Genomic DNA, 17644 nt, shown 5'->3' with positions numbered 1-17644 from the left:
TAATTTTGCGAACAATTCTATTGTTTCTTTGTCCTGAGCTTGGCTCTGGATCCAGAATGTGATTGTCTCTGATAGTCTATGTGATCTGTATGCAGGACACCTGCGAACAAAAAATAAACGTCCTTGTCTAAGCAGATATATTTCTATCTGTTTAAATCTGCTTAACATTTTATAATAGGGGCCTGATATATGGAGAGTTTATTTGTCTTCATAATTTACAAGATCTCTTGTGTGTGATTCATAGATCAATTACTCAAAGAGCCGCCACTATCCAAACATCTATTCCACTGTTTAAGCATGCCTTTGTATATAAATCCATCATAAAATCCTAAGTGTAAACTATTTGTTTGCGTGTTTGCATGCATGTATCAGTGTTTATGTGCACGTGCGTGCATGCTTGTATGTCCATGCAGCATATGTGATATGTTTTAATTCATGGTAAACAGACAGCGGTGCGGCCAGGCAGGTTAGTTTTTATCAGAGTGTGTTTATCTTAATTCCCCTCAGTCTCTTTTAGTCCTACCATCCATTATCTGTCTGAGGAGGCAGCGTGCTCCTCTGGGCCCTACACACAAACATACACAGTTAAAATATGATGCTATGACTGTAGGAGAGTATGTATATATTGCTCACAGCGTGTGACTAACTGCCTGTGTCTTTGTCAGTTTTGTATGCATTGTTGCCTTGGTGCATGGAGAAGATGATGTTTTCATAGCGGTCCACTGTGACCTTGGCAGTGTAAACGGGTTGGTAATGTAATCATGGGCGGAGGAGAGGAGCTGCTCCGACAAGGAACCATAAACAGGCTAATAGATGCATACCATGCTAACATGACACATCTCACACATCACAGCATATGTCATGGCACAGACACACGGCACGTGGAGGTCAAGTGTGATAAAATGGACATTTCTTCCCATCAATCCACACTCAACTAGCCATAGTGACAAAGTGAATACACGTTTATGTCAAGTAATTGCAAATGCATTAAAAAACTGATTCAGACCCATAGTTCAGTGCTTTGCAGATGCTCTTTTAGCAGCAATTACAGCTCTCACTTTTCTTGGGTGTGAGCATTTTATTCCATTCTTCCTGGCAGATCCTCTCAAGCTCTATCAAACTGGATGAGAAGCATCTGCAAACTCCCACTCTCTCGATCTCTAGATAAATGTTCCATGGGGTTTAACTCTGCTGGGCCACTAAAGGACAGTCAGAGACAAGCTGTATCCTTAAGGTCATTGTTATCATGCTGAAAGGTGAACCATCGCCCCAGTCTCAGGTTGTAGGTTTTCTTCAAGAAATTCTCTGTATTCGGATACATTCATCCTTCCCTAAATTCTGACCTCCACGTGTCCCCATATGTGTTATCCTGGCAATGAGTGGGAGTTTGCAAGACTTAGTGTTTTGTTTTGTGTGCAGTTTTTTTCTCATCAAACCAGAGAATCTTATTGGTGAAATCCTGACACTTCACTTACTCCAAGGTTGCTGCCATATTCCCTTTATTTCCATGTAGCCATTTGACATAAAGACCTGATAGAGTCTGCCTGTCCTTCCAGCAAGTTCTTCCATCTCTGCAGACCTCTGTTAAAGTGACCCTAGGGCTCTTGGTCACCTCCCAAACTAAGGCCCTTCTTGCCGGGTTCTTAATTTTGCCAGATGGTCGACTTTAGTAAGAGTCCTGGTGGTTTTAAACCTCTTTCACAATATTAAAGCCACTGTGAGTTTGGTTCCTGGTTTGAATCCTGGTACGGCTGGGATCTTTCTGTGTGGAGTTTGCATGCATGACTGGGAATTGGCCCTGCGATATGCTGGCGACCTGTCCAGGGTGTACCTGGGATTGGCTCCATCTCCCCCACAACCCTCAAAGGATAAGGGGGGAAATGGCAGTTTATTGTTTTTAAATTAAATCTACAACACAATAAAATGATATGCGATAAGTGAAGGGGTCTGATTACTGTAGGAAAAAAACAAAAGGGAGAGGGCATCAACATATAAATATGAGAGACTCACACAGTACACACACTGTATGTATGCTAACACTACATTACCCCCTGTGTGGAGAATGACAGGCTCCTACAGGGGTACGACCTTCTCCTCATGCTGTTTGTCTTTAGGGTCACGTCCTGCCCTCTAACTTCTGATCCCTGACCTCTGACCTTAGTCCGTCAGCCACCAGACACCAGCCCTGAGCTGACAGCTCCCAAAGCCCACTGACCCCAAAAAGCAGTGAGAGAGAGACACAGAGAGAGGGAGACGGAGCTGTGACCGTGGACCTCTCTTGGAGGGGGAGCAGTGTAGAGCCGGCCAGAGTGATAGTTTACCTGCTCAGAGAGGTCAAGAAAAGAGAGAGCGAAGAAAACACAGATCTCATTAATGAAATATGAAAAACAAAGTGAGTGGAAATGAAAAAAGAGAGGGATGTGAGGATTGAGGAGAGGGAGGAGGTGCAGAATGGGACGGGTGAACAAACATGGGTGAACCTGGCTAGTGGAGGTCACACTCTGCCTGAGGAGACAGGTGCCTCAAGATTAGCCTCCACATTAATGGACTTTATTTACACACTCACACACTGGCACACACACACATGCATACATGGAGCAGGCCAGTGCTAGAGAACTCCTATACCACAGGGACGTGGGACTAGTGAGAACACAGCTTGGACTCTCATATCCTATTTATACATCCTTTGCTGTACATTACAATCCTATTTAGCTCGCCCTGCTTCCTGCACAATCCTATTTATGGACTCACCCCCACACCACCACCTCTGCACACTCCCCCTTTCACTTTCGAATCCCATTTGTGTGCCCTCTCCTCCCGTATGCAGGTGCCATCTATCCAGACGGCTGCCTACTGGGCGTGTAAGCTGCGATCCAGATGAGTGTGTGTGTGTTTATGTGTGTGCGTTCATCAGTGATTTGTGTGTTAATGTAGCAGTGAAATTGGAGTGTTCTCACCCAGGAATAAGAGAAACACTGTTCTTGGACTCTTGCGTTTGCAAACATCCGTCAGTTGCTCTGGGGCTAACTAAGACGCTCTTTTGTTCTCAAAAGACAAAATGAAGCTTGAAAGAGGAAACCATGTCAAATTGTGTGTTTTTCTTCATGATGAAACAAACTCAAAGAGTTAAGGTGAGACTGGAGTCGCTTTGCCCTCCACCGCAACCTCTGCTATCTGATGCAATATATTGCACATCCCTGTCTCTGCGTTCATAAACTGTCCATATTATAGATGAGTGTCTGTGTCTTCTGTCCCGTCCTATCTCCACCTGTCCCCGTGACAGGCTTCTTATCCTCCATTAGTGTATTTAAACAGGACAAAGTGCCTGTCCACATCACGGACCTGTCTCTGCCTGGCTCCCCCACCTGTCACTCACCCGGTGATATGAAAGCGTCCTCATTCTGTTTGAAGGTGGGAGATGAAAAGAGAACAGCAGTCAGGGACCTGGCTGGACTGACAGACTGGATTAGAGCATCCGATCCTAGAAAACGAGGGAACGAGGGAGTAGAGAGAAGGGCGAGGATGTTCCTGCCTAACTGGATTAGAAGAGGAGGTGAAGGAAAGGTATATGTAGAGCAAGGGTCTGTGCCTGTCTTTATTAGGGGGAGTAAGGTGCAGCAAAGTGGGCGTGGAGACTCTCGAGCCTTTCCATGTTAGAGAGACAGGTGCTGGCCGGCTCTCCGGTTAGACTTTGGATGGAGCTGAAGGACTCGCGTGTCTCTCAGTCACCGGTAATGATGAGCCAGCAACAAAAACCTTAACACCATCTTCTCCTAATGAAACTGAGAACTGCCAGAGCACAAGGTTAAACAGCTCAGCGCTCACGCTGCCACTGCACCCCCCTTTGCTTTGTGTACACAGCTGGACTAGTTCAAGTTATATTGACGCTCAGTGCGAGCCTTATAGGCCAAGGATTTCTAACAAGTGATATATGACGTCTCCAGTTTGGCAGACATTTTTATCCAAAGCCACCACTGGAGTGAAATAGTGTGAGTGAGCTGAATTTATTAATCATTCAATTAACTAAATGTTCCTTCTTGGTATGGTTCAGATGAATGGACTGTCAGTCTTTAATGCAATCTAATTCTCAGCACACCTCAAGAGAGATGCTGAGAACTTAACTGCTCTGCAACTCTTTAATTTCTCTCACTCTCTCACTGCCTTTCACCTCCATTACTCATTCCCTGGTACACCTTTGTCACATTCATCTCTTGGCTTTATTATTTCCATGCATGTTGCAGTTTAAATCCAGATTGCGACAGTTAAATTTGTGTCTTCATCCCTCCTCCTCTGTGTCTCTGTCTCTCGGATAGAGTCTTCCTCTGTGTCTTTGGGGCCGGCCGGTAAAGACAGTCAGGGCAGTCGATTGTATCAGACGATCAGGCCAGTTCAACCATAAATTACCTGCAGCTAACAAAGCATGCTGCTGTAACTATTACACAGCCAGTCAAAGTCACCCCGGCCCACCCGGCTGCATGGGCGACACACTCGCACACTATCTCTCGCAAAAGAGAGTGCCGGGGGTTGTGGGGCCGTGGTCAGCTGCACACTAAGACATTAACTTCTAACACAGGTGGTAAATAGAGTAATAATACATCCAGTCAGATGATGAACTAATATGAGCATATGATTTCAGAAATACTTTAAAATCCAGACAGATTTTGATTATGAGCCAATTCTGTCAAAAAGTAATTAACATTACTTGTTAGGTGAATTTACCAACATCATTCAATTTGAAATAATTCTTCATTAAATGTTTAAAAATTGTTAGACCTATGTGATATATTTTGTTGACTTGAGTACTTACATAAATGTTTCACACAATGTTCAAACCCAGAAAAATACTAGATTTTATTCAAGGTATTAACACGTTTAATTTTGCTCAATCATATTTATTTTCCTGTAGCTTTGCCCGTCTCTGCTATAACTTCTGGGGCAAATGATATATGAAGATGGAAAAACGTACTGCTTGCCAGTTAGCTGTTTTTTCTTTTCACTGTTTATATTGGTCACTCATAATGGATCACGATTATTCATTGCCTTTTGCTGCGTAACACAAATCAAACTTTAACACACAACCTCCTATTCAACCATCAACATGAATTAATTGTTATTTCAAATGTGCCTTTATTCAGCCGGTGTCCACCGTGTGTTTACCTGTTTATTGTGCAGAGACAGTGCAGTGCTTCTCCCTCTCCAGCTGTATGTGCAGGTCTGTGTTATTGGCTAATTGAGAGCGTGTTTTGTGGTGCAGTTCTGCCCCGGAGGTTAGTGTTAGCACACACACACTGTAGCAGGACAAATGAGAATACACCCCGCCATCTGCCCAAGAGAGACACTCCCTTGCCCTCTCCTTGTCCCTCTACCCTTGTCCTCCCCCCGCTTTTACTCTTTTTCGGCTCATTTTCATTCCTTCCCTCATCACCCACCTCTCTTTTCACCCTTGCACCCCCCCCCCCTTCCCTCTTCCCTGTGTTTTCCCTCCAATCTTCTCACAGTTTGATCCTCCTCTCTCTCTCTTTCTACCATCATTTCAGCCACTCTTGTTTCCTCTGTCCTCTTTTCTGCTGCCTGCCTCTCTCCATCCTGAATAAGTCAGCGTGAGGTGTGTTTGTGTTGTGGTGTGGGGGTTCAGGCTGTCGTGTTGAGGTGTTACCGTTCTCCGACCGCAGACTTTCAGAACGTTCCAGTGGCGTGATCCATAGGGGCTGACACCGAAGGTGACCCCTGGTCGGTAACCTTGGAGACCAACTTTATTAAAATGAATTTGAGTAGAGGGGCCGTCCTGACAGCAGCATAATTACATCGCAGAGCATCAGCACTAATTTATGCAGCCCGCATTCAACCGGTCAGGAGTGCCGAGATGGGGTCAGTGTGGACACACACACACACACGCACACACCCGCACATACACAAAATAGAACACACAATCACGTTGACTCAAAAACACACACAAACACAACTTGATCGGAATACCAATACACATTGGTAAATACATGTAGTTTCTTCTATTCATCTAATTTTTTCACAGTTTTGAGTGTCAGTATGTGTTTGAATGGGAGAAGACATATATTAGTGTGTGGGTCTGTGTTATAGGGACAGACATGGACAGTTCTTATTAGTGTCACTGTTGGAAAATACACTAGAGTGATTTTAAAAACATCAAATACAAACCACAAATCAAAAAAAATCTGATACTGCATGTTTGATCTTATAGCTAAAATGTAATGAGTTTTATCAGTTAAAAAACTGAGAAACAAATCATTTGAACACCAGTGGGAACTAATATAAAAGAGTTTAAAGTTAAACTGACTCACTCTTAATCATTTCTCATGACTTCTGCTTTTCACATTGATCAAATCATTTACAGGTCAAATGTCCGAGTCTCTCTCTGAAGTCGTGGGTGTTTTCCTTGTGTAAATTTGACATCTTATCATATAATATGCTAAGTTTTCTATTTTCTTTTTCCATTTCTTCTTAACGTCGTCTAATGAATCTTCATCTATCATCACTCTTATCCATTTAAAAGTCAATACAGAGCTGATGACAGAAAGATGACCCACAGTTCCGCACTTGACCAAAAGTGACAAGAGTGACAAAGTATTTTATTGTGGTCCAGTTGTTGATTACAGCTTTTCATTCGCTCATATCACTCACTCTTTATTTTCCATCACTTTTATTCAGATAATGATTGGTAAGGTCCTCCGTTATTTATTATCCATCAACAAAGATCCATGATGAAAAAACAATTTAGTTAATGTGTCGCTGGTTTGCAACTAGACATCGGGTCCTTGATCACAACTAAGTTTCCACTGCTCGATCCTCATCATGGCTGAGAATGCACCAAGAGATGGAATAAAATGTGGAGCTGGAAATGAGCAGAGCAGTACGGGGAAAAGAAGAAAAAGGGGTCAGAGGAAGAGAAGCAGGGGAAAGTACAGCAGAGGAGAGTAAAGCGGGGTGAAGAAAGGGGTGGAGGGCTGGACATGGATATAAGTCACAGCTCCAGTCACTCAGTTGTAGCCGTTGTGACCAAGGGCACGCTAATCTATCCCATTAGCAGATCTCTCCAAGTCTCTCATAATGTTACCGCTAGCTGCTCTCCTGTGACGTGTTCCGCGTTTGTGTGTGTGTGTGTGTGTGTGTGTGTGTGTGTGTGTGTGTGTGTGTGTGTGTGTGTGTGAGACATTGTGAATGAGACGGAATGCTTTCGCTGTGAGTGTGTGCGTGCGTGAGCATAATGACAGTTCAGCTAGTTGCTCTCCTGTGAAAATGACACGTTCCTGCCAAATTAATATCATTACTATCAGAGTTTAATGGGCCAGTGCTGCCTTCTTATTTAAAACAGAACATCCCTCTCTCGACCTCCACCACAAGGGAAGGGGGGAGGCGAGGGGGGAGGAGAATGGGTGAGAGTGAATGGCTAAATGAGCAGGATAGACAATGTGAATCAAGACTTTTTTTTTTTATTGTACCATGGCCACAAAGAGGAAGTTGATGTTAAATATATTGAGAAGAGTTTCAAAGCAAACAAACTAAATATTGACAATAAAAAAATAGATAATTCATCTGTGAAGAAAAGAGCTTAGAAGAAATAAGGATTTCAGTTTTAATTCACTGGTATTTCATGTGAGCCATTTAAATAAAAATTTCCTTTGTCACTTTGTGTGATAGCTTTAAGAATGCATCCTTGCGTCTTTGTTGAACAATGAGGCAACCTTCCTGGTTCTGATGTTCAATTTTGGGATTGGATTCTTTGTATTTGTTAAACTTGATACATCTACTTAGCATAACAAAAAGCCACATAATGTCTGCTTTGTGTTGGGTGCTCAGGAGCGCCTGCCTTTTCTGAGGTGGAGAATTTTGGAGGCTCCTTGGACGAGTTTGGTTCTTGGGTACATTTTCTTTCTTAGCTTGTGTTTTACAGGACACCTTTCTGGTCATTCGTTTTTTGTTTTTTTTTCGGGTAGCTTACAGTAGGTGTGTGTACAGTATGAGCAGTCTGTTAGGGTGTCATCCTTCACTTGGAGTCAGCACTGTGATAATGAGTTCATTTGGAAATACACTCTGCAGGTTGTCTGTGCATGTGGGCGCGTGCATCATTGTGTTTGCAGATTCTGTAGCCATGCAGGTAGCTACTGCTCACTACGTGTATGTGAGAGAGAGAGACATTTTTGGTACGTGCATGTGCCTGAATGTGTCTGAGAGATTCTGAGTGTGTGAATATGTCAGATTGCCGCAGGAGACCAATTAGCTGGTGCATCAGTGAGGAGGTGAGCATGCACACACCTGTGTGTGGCCCTATTACACCAGCTCATCACACAGTCACATACCAACACACAGACAGCATTGCTCTTCTTATAATAGAAACATAGTGACACTAACAGTACATTGACCATATGGAATAATGACTCCACTGTGCCAAACTGTCAAACGTGAGTCGCCAGCATGTGTTATTTCAACCTGCTGTTACTAACTTAACCAACTTTTGTGAATTATGCTGCTATCTTGCTGCTGCTGAATGGTTGTCATTAGCAATATGTATTTTACATTTGAGGATTTCTTTGCACAAAACTGCATGACTTTCATACACAAGAGATAGGATCAGAGTGATTCAGTCCAAACTTTGAGGTGTCGTGCACTGACGAAGTCGGGTGAGAGTGAAAAAGCCGATCACAGCCAATAAAGCAGCCAGGACTCTTCATGTATAATTCAGATCTTTTATGGTGGGCTATGCACCCATATGGGCATGCTAAAGGAAGACTAAGGCCATTTCCAGCCAGAGAAAAGCCCTTTTAAAAGCTTATCCCTGTGCCAGAGTCCTGCTCCTTTTACTGCTCCTCTTTAATGAATAGGTGTCCAATAAGGCCTTTTATTGTCTTAGCATATGTTGCTTTTATTAGGGGAAAATAATTAGGTTGTGCGGATCACTTCGAAAGTCCTCTCGCAAGATAAAAATGAGATAGTTTCACAGTCGCTGCGCAAGTCCTTCTGACTCCCCGTCGTTTTCCCCTTGGATGCCTTGTGTCCTAGCTCCCTCATCTCCTTCCTCTCCTACTCCTTCGCCTTGTCCCTCCTCTCATCGTTATGCCTCCCCTCCTCCTCTCCCTCTTGTCCTTTGCATTCCCTCCACCTCGTTCCTCACTTCCTCTTCTATTGTTCCCTTGAACATGTGGGCATTAAATGTATGCAGGGATGTCGCATTGGACTGCGCATTTACACACACACAGAACAGATGAACAATCACAGTGTGACAGGAGGCTGTTGATGACTGACACTTGGTTGATCTTATCTGGTGCAGAAGGGGTAAAGGGAGGGCCGCAGGGAAAGAGAGAAATAGTGCAGGCGGGGGGGGGGGGGGGCAGTGCTTTGTGTTGTGTTGTTGTCACTCTTTCATAGTTTACTCCTCTGCTCCTTTCTCTCTCTCTGCCTTCTCATCTTCTGCTGCATCACTTATATGCAGTGGAAAGAAAAAAATGTCTACAGAGCTCATCTGTGAGCTGGGACTCGAGGGAAAGAGATCCATTTACTCCCCTACTATGACCATTTACCCATGAGACCTCGGCTACAGCAGCACTGAATGCCCAGTCCTGTAAGTTATGAGGCCTGGAATGGGGGGGGGGGTGTATGTGGGACTGCCGAGGTTTGATGGAAAAGCAGGGGCAGAAGAAGGAGCAGGGGGCAAAGCAGACAGACGGACAGAGAGAGAGATTGAGCAGATGATGGAGGGAGGAAGGAGGCTGGTCCCTCCATCCTGTCCTTAATGCCCCTCAGGGGAGCCCACTGCCCATAGGTGAGTATTAGCCATCAGCCAGAGGGCTAATGGAGGGTATGAAATAGAGTTTAGTATGTACAGATGACCAGGAATATACTAATCACTGGGGAAACCTGGGATGAGGAGAGCTGGTCATTCTGTGCAGATCTAAACAAGGAGTCAGTCAGACGTAACTCTTACTTGAATAGAGGCTTAACCTTGTACTCCAGGCTGCTGAATGAGTGCACATTATAATCTATTCTCCTCAAGATATGGTTTTATAAACTATCTAATGGTGCTAGAACTGTTCAAATGATCGACTCAGTCATCTGCATTCGTCTAGTGTGACCTTTGGCCTACCTGAGTCAGGGTGACAGAGGTCAGCGTGGAGTCAGAGGGGTGAGTGTCAGGGTGCGTTCTGAAGTGTGCGCTGAGGTGTTTGAGCTGCTAATCTCCACTGCTCTTGGTTGAGTGGTCAAGCTGAATGGAAGGACATCTTGTTTATCTGAGAGGACCGCATTACCCAGGATTCCCTCTACAGCTGGGCCAGGCACGCTCAGCTGAGCTGTCGGCTTGCAAGAGGTTACTACGGCTGAGGGCAAAAGATTGCTTTGCACGCACGCACGCACGCACGCACGCACGCACGCACGCACGCACACACACACACACACACACACACACACACACACACACACACACACACACACACACACCCATGGTTGTGTCTCCATGAATTTAGAAGACATTGCATTGACTTACATTGATTTCCTGGAGACCAACTCAAACCATAGTTACTACTTCCCTAACCTTAACATAACCCTAAACTTAACCTTTAGACATGTCTTCACCTTAAAATGTAATGATTTATGTTATGGTGACCTGCTTTTTATCCCCATAAGGAAGACAAGTCCCCATAATGTGACTGTGTAAACAGATTTAAGTCTCCACAACATACCTGGACCACAAGCACACACATAAACACAGGAGTACAAAGAGGAAGCTCATGATTTCAATGGTTATTTATTAAATGTAAAATATCTTTAGCACAGATTAAAAATCAGACACCTCCATCTATTTTAAACATCACAGGTTGAGAAAAAAAAACATTCCCAAAACAGAATCACAATCCCTTTGGAGTCCCATGTTTAGGATAGCTAGTCCACGAGGCTGGGCAGAGGGCTGAGGCAAAAACCGCACTCCTCCTGATCCTCGGCTTACACGCCAGGAAATACTGTCTAAATGCTGCCGCTGTTTTACACTAGATTGTAGAAAAATGTTTTTTGATTCACCAAGTACTGATGAGATTCATGGATTTTAGCAATCACAGATCTGATTATATAAAAAAATCTGTAGTTCACATGTTTTCTTAAAACCGGACAGTGACTAAAACAGGGCAAAGCTCGGTGCTTGACCAAACTTCCAGCAGACAAAAATAATTTTTGGTTCTGACCAAAAAAAACGTTCCTTGGGCCAACTGCATATATCTAGTGTCCCTCAAGTGTGGACATACACTGCTGTGATCTGTGGTTTATTTAAATAGCAAATGGCTTTGTCCGTTTTGCCATTATTTAGCACTGCACTGAACTGGAGTGCCGTCACAGAGGTCAGCTGGTGAGTGCCTCCTCTCTCTTGTCTGCTCTGCCTCAACCCTCGCTGCTGTACAAATGCCAACTGACAACAACTGACACAGATGGTGAGCAGAAACACAGAAGGACAGGCAAAGGAAGAGAACCACCCACAGGAGTAAGAAAGGAAGGAAGACTCTACACACACTGTCCAGGAGAGGATATTGCCTGACAATATTATCAACTCATTTATTTTAAACCTTTTTTTTTTTTTATCGTAATCTTTTCTTTTTTTTCCACTTTTTTTTAAATTATTCAGTTTTTTTCATGCCATATGAGAATTTGGGGATTATAAAAGTACCTGAAAGAATTGCTAGGTTTTCAGCATGCATAGCTGTTTGTATTTACAGGTTCATATATACAGGGATGGGCCAAAAACAGACTGCTCTACAGTACTGGGTTTATTTACATCCAAGTCAGAGGGAGAGGTCAGTGTCGTAACTACAGATGTGGGGGTGGAGGGTCACATGCATAGGATCAGAAAAATGCTTATACGGCTGAGAACAACTTGGATGAGGAAGACGCGGAACAGAACACGGCAAAGTAACAATACGGTTAATTTAACATCATCACATCCACCTTTTTGCTTTTGAATACGAGCTTTCAACAACTGATTATTGCGTAACACTTTACAAGGACACATCTATTGCAAGTTCATGAGGTCCTCAGGTTATGAGTCAATACTGAGATTGGAAGACTTGGATCTGATCCCAGAGCAGTTCCAGAGCCATGGTGGTGGAGCGTAGGCTCTCTGCTGCTTATCTACAGTCAGCTTATTGCAGTGTGTTGTAAATTTATTTCCTCAGTATTTGGGTGTGTTTTTATGACCCATGAAAGCAGATGAACACGAAAGTGGGTAAAATTTTACTTTCCTCACTTTACTCTGACCTGCTCCTTTGGTTCAACATATTGCTGTGGACTTTATGGGTGATTTTTAGCATAGAGGATCATTTTAGATCTGGTGTTGATCTGGTGCACCTGTCCCATCTTCTTCCCTCCCCAAATCAGGGGGTAGCTGTGTTTTCTTTTGGAGGAATGTCCAAGTGTCCAAGTCTCAAGTCATTCAGGACAGGTCCTGGTCTCGTCTCATGTCTTCATCTGAGTCTTTCAAGTCTTTGCCGGAGACTGACTGTGCTGACCAATTAGCACTAGCTCTAGAGGAGCTTTTTTAAATCATTGTCAAAAAAACCTATAGGTGTGAAGCTAAAATGCTGAAGTCAAACCCTTTTCTATTTAAGAGATGCTTTTGAGGGCCTACAATGAAATATCTGAGGTGGGTACGTGTGAGTGGCTTTCTGACCAGGCCCTTTGCACAGCAATAGGCGGGGAACCACACGCTCACAATGATGAAGTAAATACACTTTACTTACTACTTAAACTAAAAAAATCTTTGCAGCCTTCAGCATGGACATTTGCTGGATATAGTTTTTTCTCAGATGAGTCCACGTCCCGCCCCATATTTCTGCATCTGAAGTCTGAGTCAAGTCACAGTCGACAGCTCTGGATAATTGAGAACAACTCTTAAACACCACAGATGTTTTTTTTTCTGAGGAAAGATTACGGTACACAAGGTCATGATTCACATTTAGTTGCAGAAGATAGAAAGACACACAGTAAAATCCATCAGTTTGTAAACAGCTAAATTTACAGGCATAATCTACAGTTTCACATGGGACGGAAACATCTGTCTCACCAGAGACAAATTTGACACACACTGTGATATTACCTTTCATGTAGATTGTCCCAAGTGTTAATTTGAGAATACGTTTGTTAGCATGTGTAGATATGTAATTGCTTGTAGTTGTGTAATGTACGTGTATCAAGGTTGTTGGGCATTTTATGTTGTCCCCCCCCCCAACCCCCTGCCTCAAACACGGCATGCCTCCTATCTGCAAACACACAATGATAGATGGCTGTGGTGGGTGGTTGAGCATGTTAATGTCTAATCTCATCTGCCTTATCTTCTACAGAGGTCGCAAGGTCAAGTGGTGAGGGGGGATGAGCTAAACACCAATAAGATAGCACATTGCTGGACACACCGCACCAACGGGCCAAGTTTACGTTGTGTGCAAGTACCACAAACTGTACTGCAGAGAAGTAGAAGTACACACTTTTGCTTTTCACTGAAGATTTTTCAAAAATATTTCAGACCTTTTGGGAAAAAAAAGTCCCAAAGCCTTCATTTTAAATTCAGCCACATAAATCTGGATTACGACCATGGAAGTTTTTTATTGGTATTTCAACTGTAGAGCAGGACCAGAGTTTGGTAACTGGACACAAACAGACTGTTCTAAAAGTCAGCCAAGTTCAAGGGGGCGTCGGCAAATCAGAGGCAGCAGCACTGAAATCTTCAGTGGAGTTTGAAAGGCATTTCAGACGAACTAAATCAGATGCCCTAAGCGGGGGGAGATGAGTTAAACTGAGCGCGTGTGAACCTGCAACTCGGAGACACTGCTTGGCATTTGTCTGTCTTTGATATGGCGGCATGTGATGTGGATGAAGTTATCGCCCCACTGGCAGGTGAGACAGACAGCGGCGCACAGAGAGATGCTGCCGTTTCATCTGCTGTTTACCGGCTCTCTCATCACACTGCACTTCAAACACGCTCAATCTGCTGCTGCGACGTTACACACCACGGCTCCTCCTGGTGGAAGTTTACTCTGAGCTTAAAGGGGCTTGTGTGTGTGTGTGTGTGCGTGCATATGTGAGTGTTGAGAAGAATATTTCTTGGAATCTGATTTGTGTGTTTTTTGTTTAATGCATTTGCATTTTGTGCATATTTCTGTACTCATGTGTTGAAGTATCGATGCTCTGGACCTCGATGGATCTTTCCACTTCGTGTGTTGCTCTTACAGCTGCTTTAGGAAGCTGTTCAAACAGTTGGCATGTAACATGGCTCCATTATGCATGTGTGTATGTTTGTGTCTTGCCCATGTTTGACGACTGCAAATATGGGTTGTCTCAGTTAGAGCCAGTGCTCTGTGCGAAACATTAGTCCTCAGTCGTCACATCAGTGTTCCCTCTCACTCTCCCTGCCACCCCCCCTCCCTCTCATTGGGAGATAAAGAGGCGAACCATTTCATGTGGCCGTATAGAAGTCATCTCCAGCCTTGGAGTTTGCAGGGAAGCTGTCACAGCAGCTTTTAGCCGGAGCTGCAACATGAAAGATCCCTCTTTGAGCAGTTGGGTTATGTGTGTAATTCTCTCGGACGTGTTTATTCTGCTGCCGTTTCAGCTTTCATTTTCAAATGTCACAGAAATCTCTCTCTCCTCCAAGAATATCCCCACTAATTACTGACTGACGGGGCAGGGTGTAAACTTAGCAGGTTGCGTTCAAATACTGTTTCACTTTTAGCGAGTCTCAGCTTTAGACGACATGAAACAGAGACATTTCCGGGTTGAGACTCGGCCGATCGTCAGATTTAAACTCGCCTTTAAAATGAGAGCGGACTGACAAACAGCTGGAGGGAAAGACTTGTAGTGTGTGTGTGTGTGTGTGTGTGTGTGTGTGTGTGTGTGTGTGTGTGTGTGTGTGTGTGTGTGTATGTGTGTATTTTACGTGAAAATACCACTTATCTATAACCAATCAACTTCTGATTCAAACACAGAGATACAGAATTGTTTCCATTTCCAGTGCTTACTCTCAACTCTGAAGAGTCTGGCGGAACTCATATGCACATCATGTGAAAATATACATATTCATGACATTAAAACCTGCTCTTTTACAATTTACATAATAGTCATCGTTTCCACTGTGATTCCCATCCACACAGGAGCTGGTGTAATTTCCTTGTCCATGCTCTCACCTGTTCCACTGTGAGTCTTTACATCTGTAGCATTCATATGGTCCCATATAGCCAGAGGTCCTGTACACACTGGGTAGAGAAATAAATAAATAAATATATGTATATAAATATATGTACAGGAAGGGGTTACGCTGTTCCCATGGTAATATGACCCAGTCATCATGGGCTTCAGGGGGAGGGGAGTGACGGCATTATTATTATTTTTTTCCTGTAGACACTCTGTCCTGTTGTCTCTTTTTGTGTTGTGTGTGTTTGCAGAGGACACAAGGATTTAGTCGCGTTGCAGTGTTCGTTGTTCGTCCTCTCTTTCTCTGGACAAGACATGTCCTCATGTCCGTGTGTCGGTGGTTGAGTTCCCCGAAATTTCTCTCCTCCTGCAGGCTGATTCCACCTGGACACCCGCTGATCTTGTCTCTCTTCTCTGTTCCTCTGTCCGCAGCAACAAGGGGCGGCCACCACGGTGTACTGCGCTGTGGCCCCGGAGCTGGAGGGGCTGGGAGGCATGTACTTCAACAACTGCTTCCGCTGCCTGCCGTCCACGCAGGCCCAGGACCAGAGCAGCGCCGCCAGTCTGTGGGAGCTGAGCGAGCGCCTGGTGGCAGAGACGTCTGCGGGAATACAGGCCCTCTGACGGACATGAGGACGAGGAGCAGAATGAGGAGGAGGAGGGGGACTAGCCAAAAAGTAATAAAAATCATGGGGACGTCCAGTTAGATATAAACTGAAGAAAAGATAACTGCACTCTGACTGCACTATACAAGAGCTGCCAACCACAGAAGTCCATCACGTGACTACAGGGGCTAAAACACACTACATATACAGTACGGGGGGAGGGGGGGTCCATATACACTCTATTGAATAAAAATCTGTTGTGTTCAGCTCTGTTGTGGTACATTACAGCGGGGGGGGGGGAATTCAGGGGTCTTACAGTTTCTTCTTTCTCTCTTTTATAAACTTAAAGGCATCTGATTCCAGTATTAGTGAATATTCTGTCTTTCCAATTATTGTCTGTGTTTTCAGTTTCCTCTTGTCTAGCTCTACGTAGATGATGATGTTTCTTCTCCAGATACAGTGAGAGTTGTTTAATCATTGTGCTAAATCTTTTTTGGGCACAAAAGAAATAAGGAGTAATGGGCATGTGACACTTATGGATATATAAACACACTAGAAGTAGGATCCTTATGGCTATATACAATATTCTGCAATAGTTTCATTTCTTATCAATGTCCCTATTCCTTTACTGTACAATATTTACATCCTGGTTTCGGGGCATGTGCTAAAAGGGTGTGGACATCATATTTTTTCTGTTCGCAATTGGACTCAGCCTAAGTATTAATAATCTATACTCTGGTAAGTCTTAATCACAATTTGGAGGTATTTACGGGATGACCTGTGTCCATTTGAATACAGATGGTGGAGAATCTTATTTCCAGAGTCTGTGATCTTTAATTTCTGTGTTTCCTCCCTTGTTGTTTGACCAGAAAAATATGGGATTTCAGTCTCTTGGTTTTTTTTTTTTTTTCTTCTTCATCGTTGTATTAATGTTGAACTCTGGCTTTGGGTTTGTTTCTCTGTTTGGACGCTTTTGAGACCTTGTGCTTTGTGGCAGTCGGGATGCCGTAGGTTGCTCTTGAAACATCAGCGTTCCAGTGTCATATCTGTAAAAAAACAAACAAAAAATATCGTGAGATAAGATTCAGTAAGTAACATGTATGTGAAATCTTTTTAACCACAGAAAGTGAAATGTCCATTCATGTGCGCTCCATTGAGGGAGATGTATGTGTAGAGAGCTGATGACTAAACAACACTGGAGCCACGTCGCTGCCACAGTTTGATGATACAAAATAAAAGTATATCATTTTTCTCTTTGCTTCACTCATGTGCTTTATGTCACAACACTGAGCCTGGAGGTTCTGTGAGCAGAGCGACGAGCCGAGATGACGGCACTCAGAGCTCAAACCTCCGCCAAGAAAAAAAAGTCCCATTAGATTCAATCAAGCTGCACCAAATTGAACACACTTATAGAAATCCTCCCTAATGGCACCTGTTTTTTTGTTTTTTTATCAAGATCAATATTCCTTGGACAATTAGTCTCAAAGTCAAAAAACAGCCCGTCAATGACCCGACCTATTCCACATTACCCAAGTTTCATGGTAATCTGTGGAGTAGTTTTTGCATAAATAACAACACAGATAGAGGTGAAAACATAAGCTACTCCGCAGAGGTAGTTAGACAAGTGTTCTTCTATTTCACACAAACACTCCCCTGTGCAGACACACTGACATGTTCAGTCAGAAACATGCAGAGCCTTTACACAGCTGTGGCCTGTGCAGACACCGATACCAGCGTCCTGCCCTGTTTTATCTCTACTGTACCCACACTACAGGTGTCTTATCACTGTCCTTTCACAGTGCAGGACATGCCTGGAACACAGACACACGTACGATCGGTGAGAACAG

The 17644-nt window shown here is 43.8% G+C and overlaps 2 protein-coding genes across 2 annotated transcripts in view; one reads left to right on the top strand and one right to left on the bottom strand.

Annotated features, from left to right (window-relative positions):
• The window catches only part of wwox (WW domain containing oxidoreductase), a 127287-nt gene extending 110238 nt beyond the window's left edge, over nt 1–17049 (top strand). The window contains exon 9 of the mRNA XM_069528934.1: nt 15625–17049. Within this exon, the coding sequence (XP_069385035.1) occupies nt 15625–15816 (192 nt within the window). The 3' untranslated portion in view covers nt 15817–17049. The remainder of the gene's footprint in view (nt 1–15624) is intronic.
• Nucleotides 10758–17644, bottom strand: part of LOC109624218 (transcription factor Maf) — a 48026-nt gene continuing 41139 nt past the window's right edge. The window contains exon 3 of the mRNA XM_069528935.1: nt 10758–16843. The gene's annotated coding sequence lies outside the window, so the exon portion shown is untranslated. The remainder of the gene's footprint in view (nt 16844–17644) is intronic.

This window comes from Paralichthys olivaceus, chromosome 7, assembly GCF_024713975.1.
Source record: "Paralichthys olivaceus isolate ysfri-2021 chromosome 7, ASM2471397v2, whole genome shotgun sequence".
NCBI classification, from domain to species: Eukaryota; Metazoa; Chordata; class Actinopteri; order Pleuronectiformes; family Paralichthyidae; genus Paralichthys; species Paralichthys olivaceus.
This window is presented reverse-complemented; position numbering and strand designations above follow the sequence as displayed.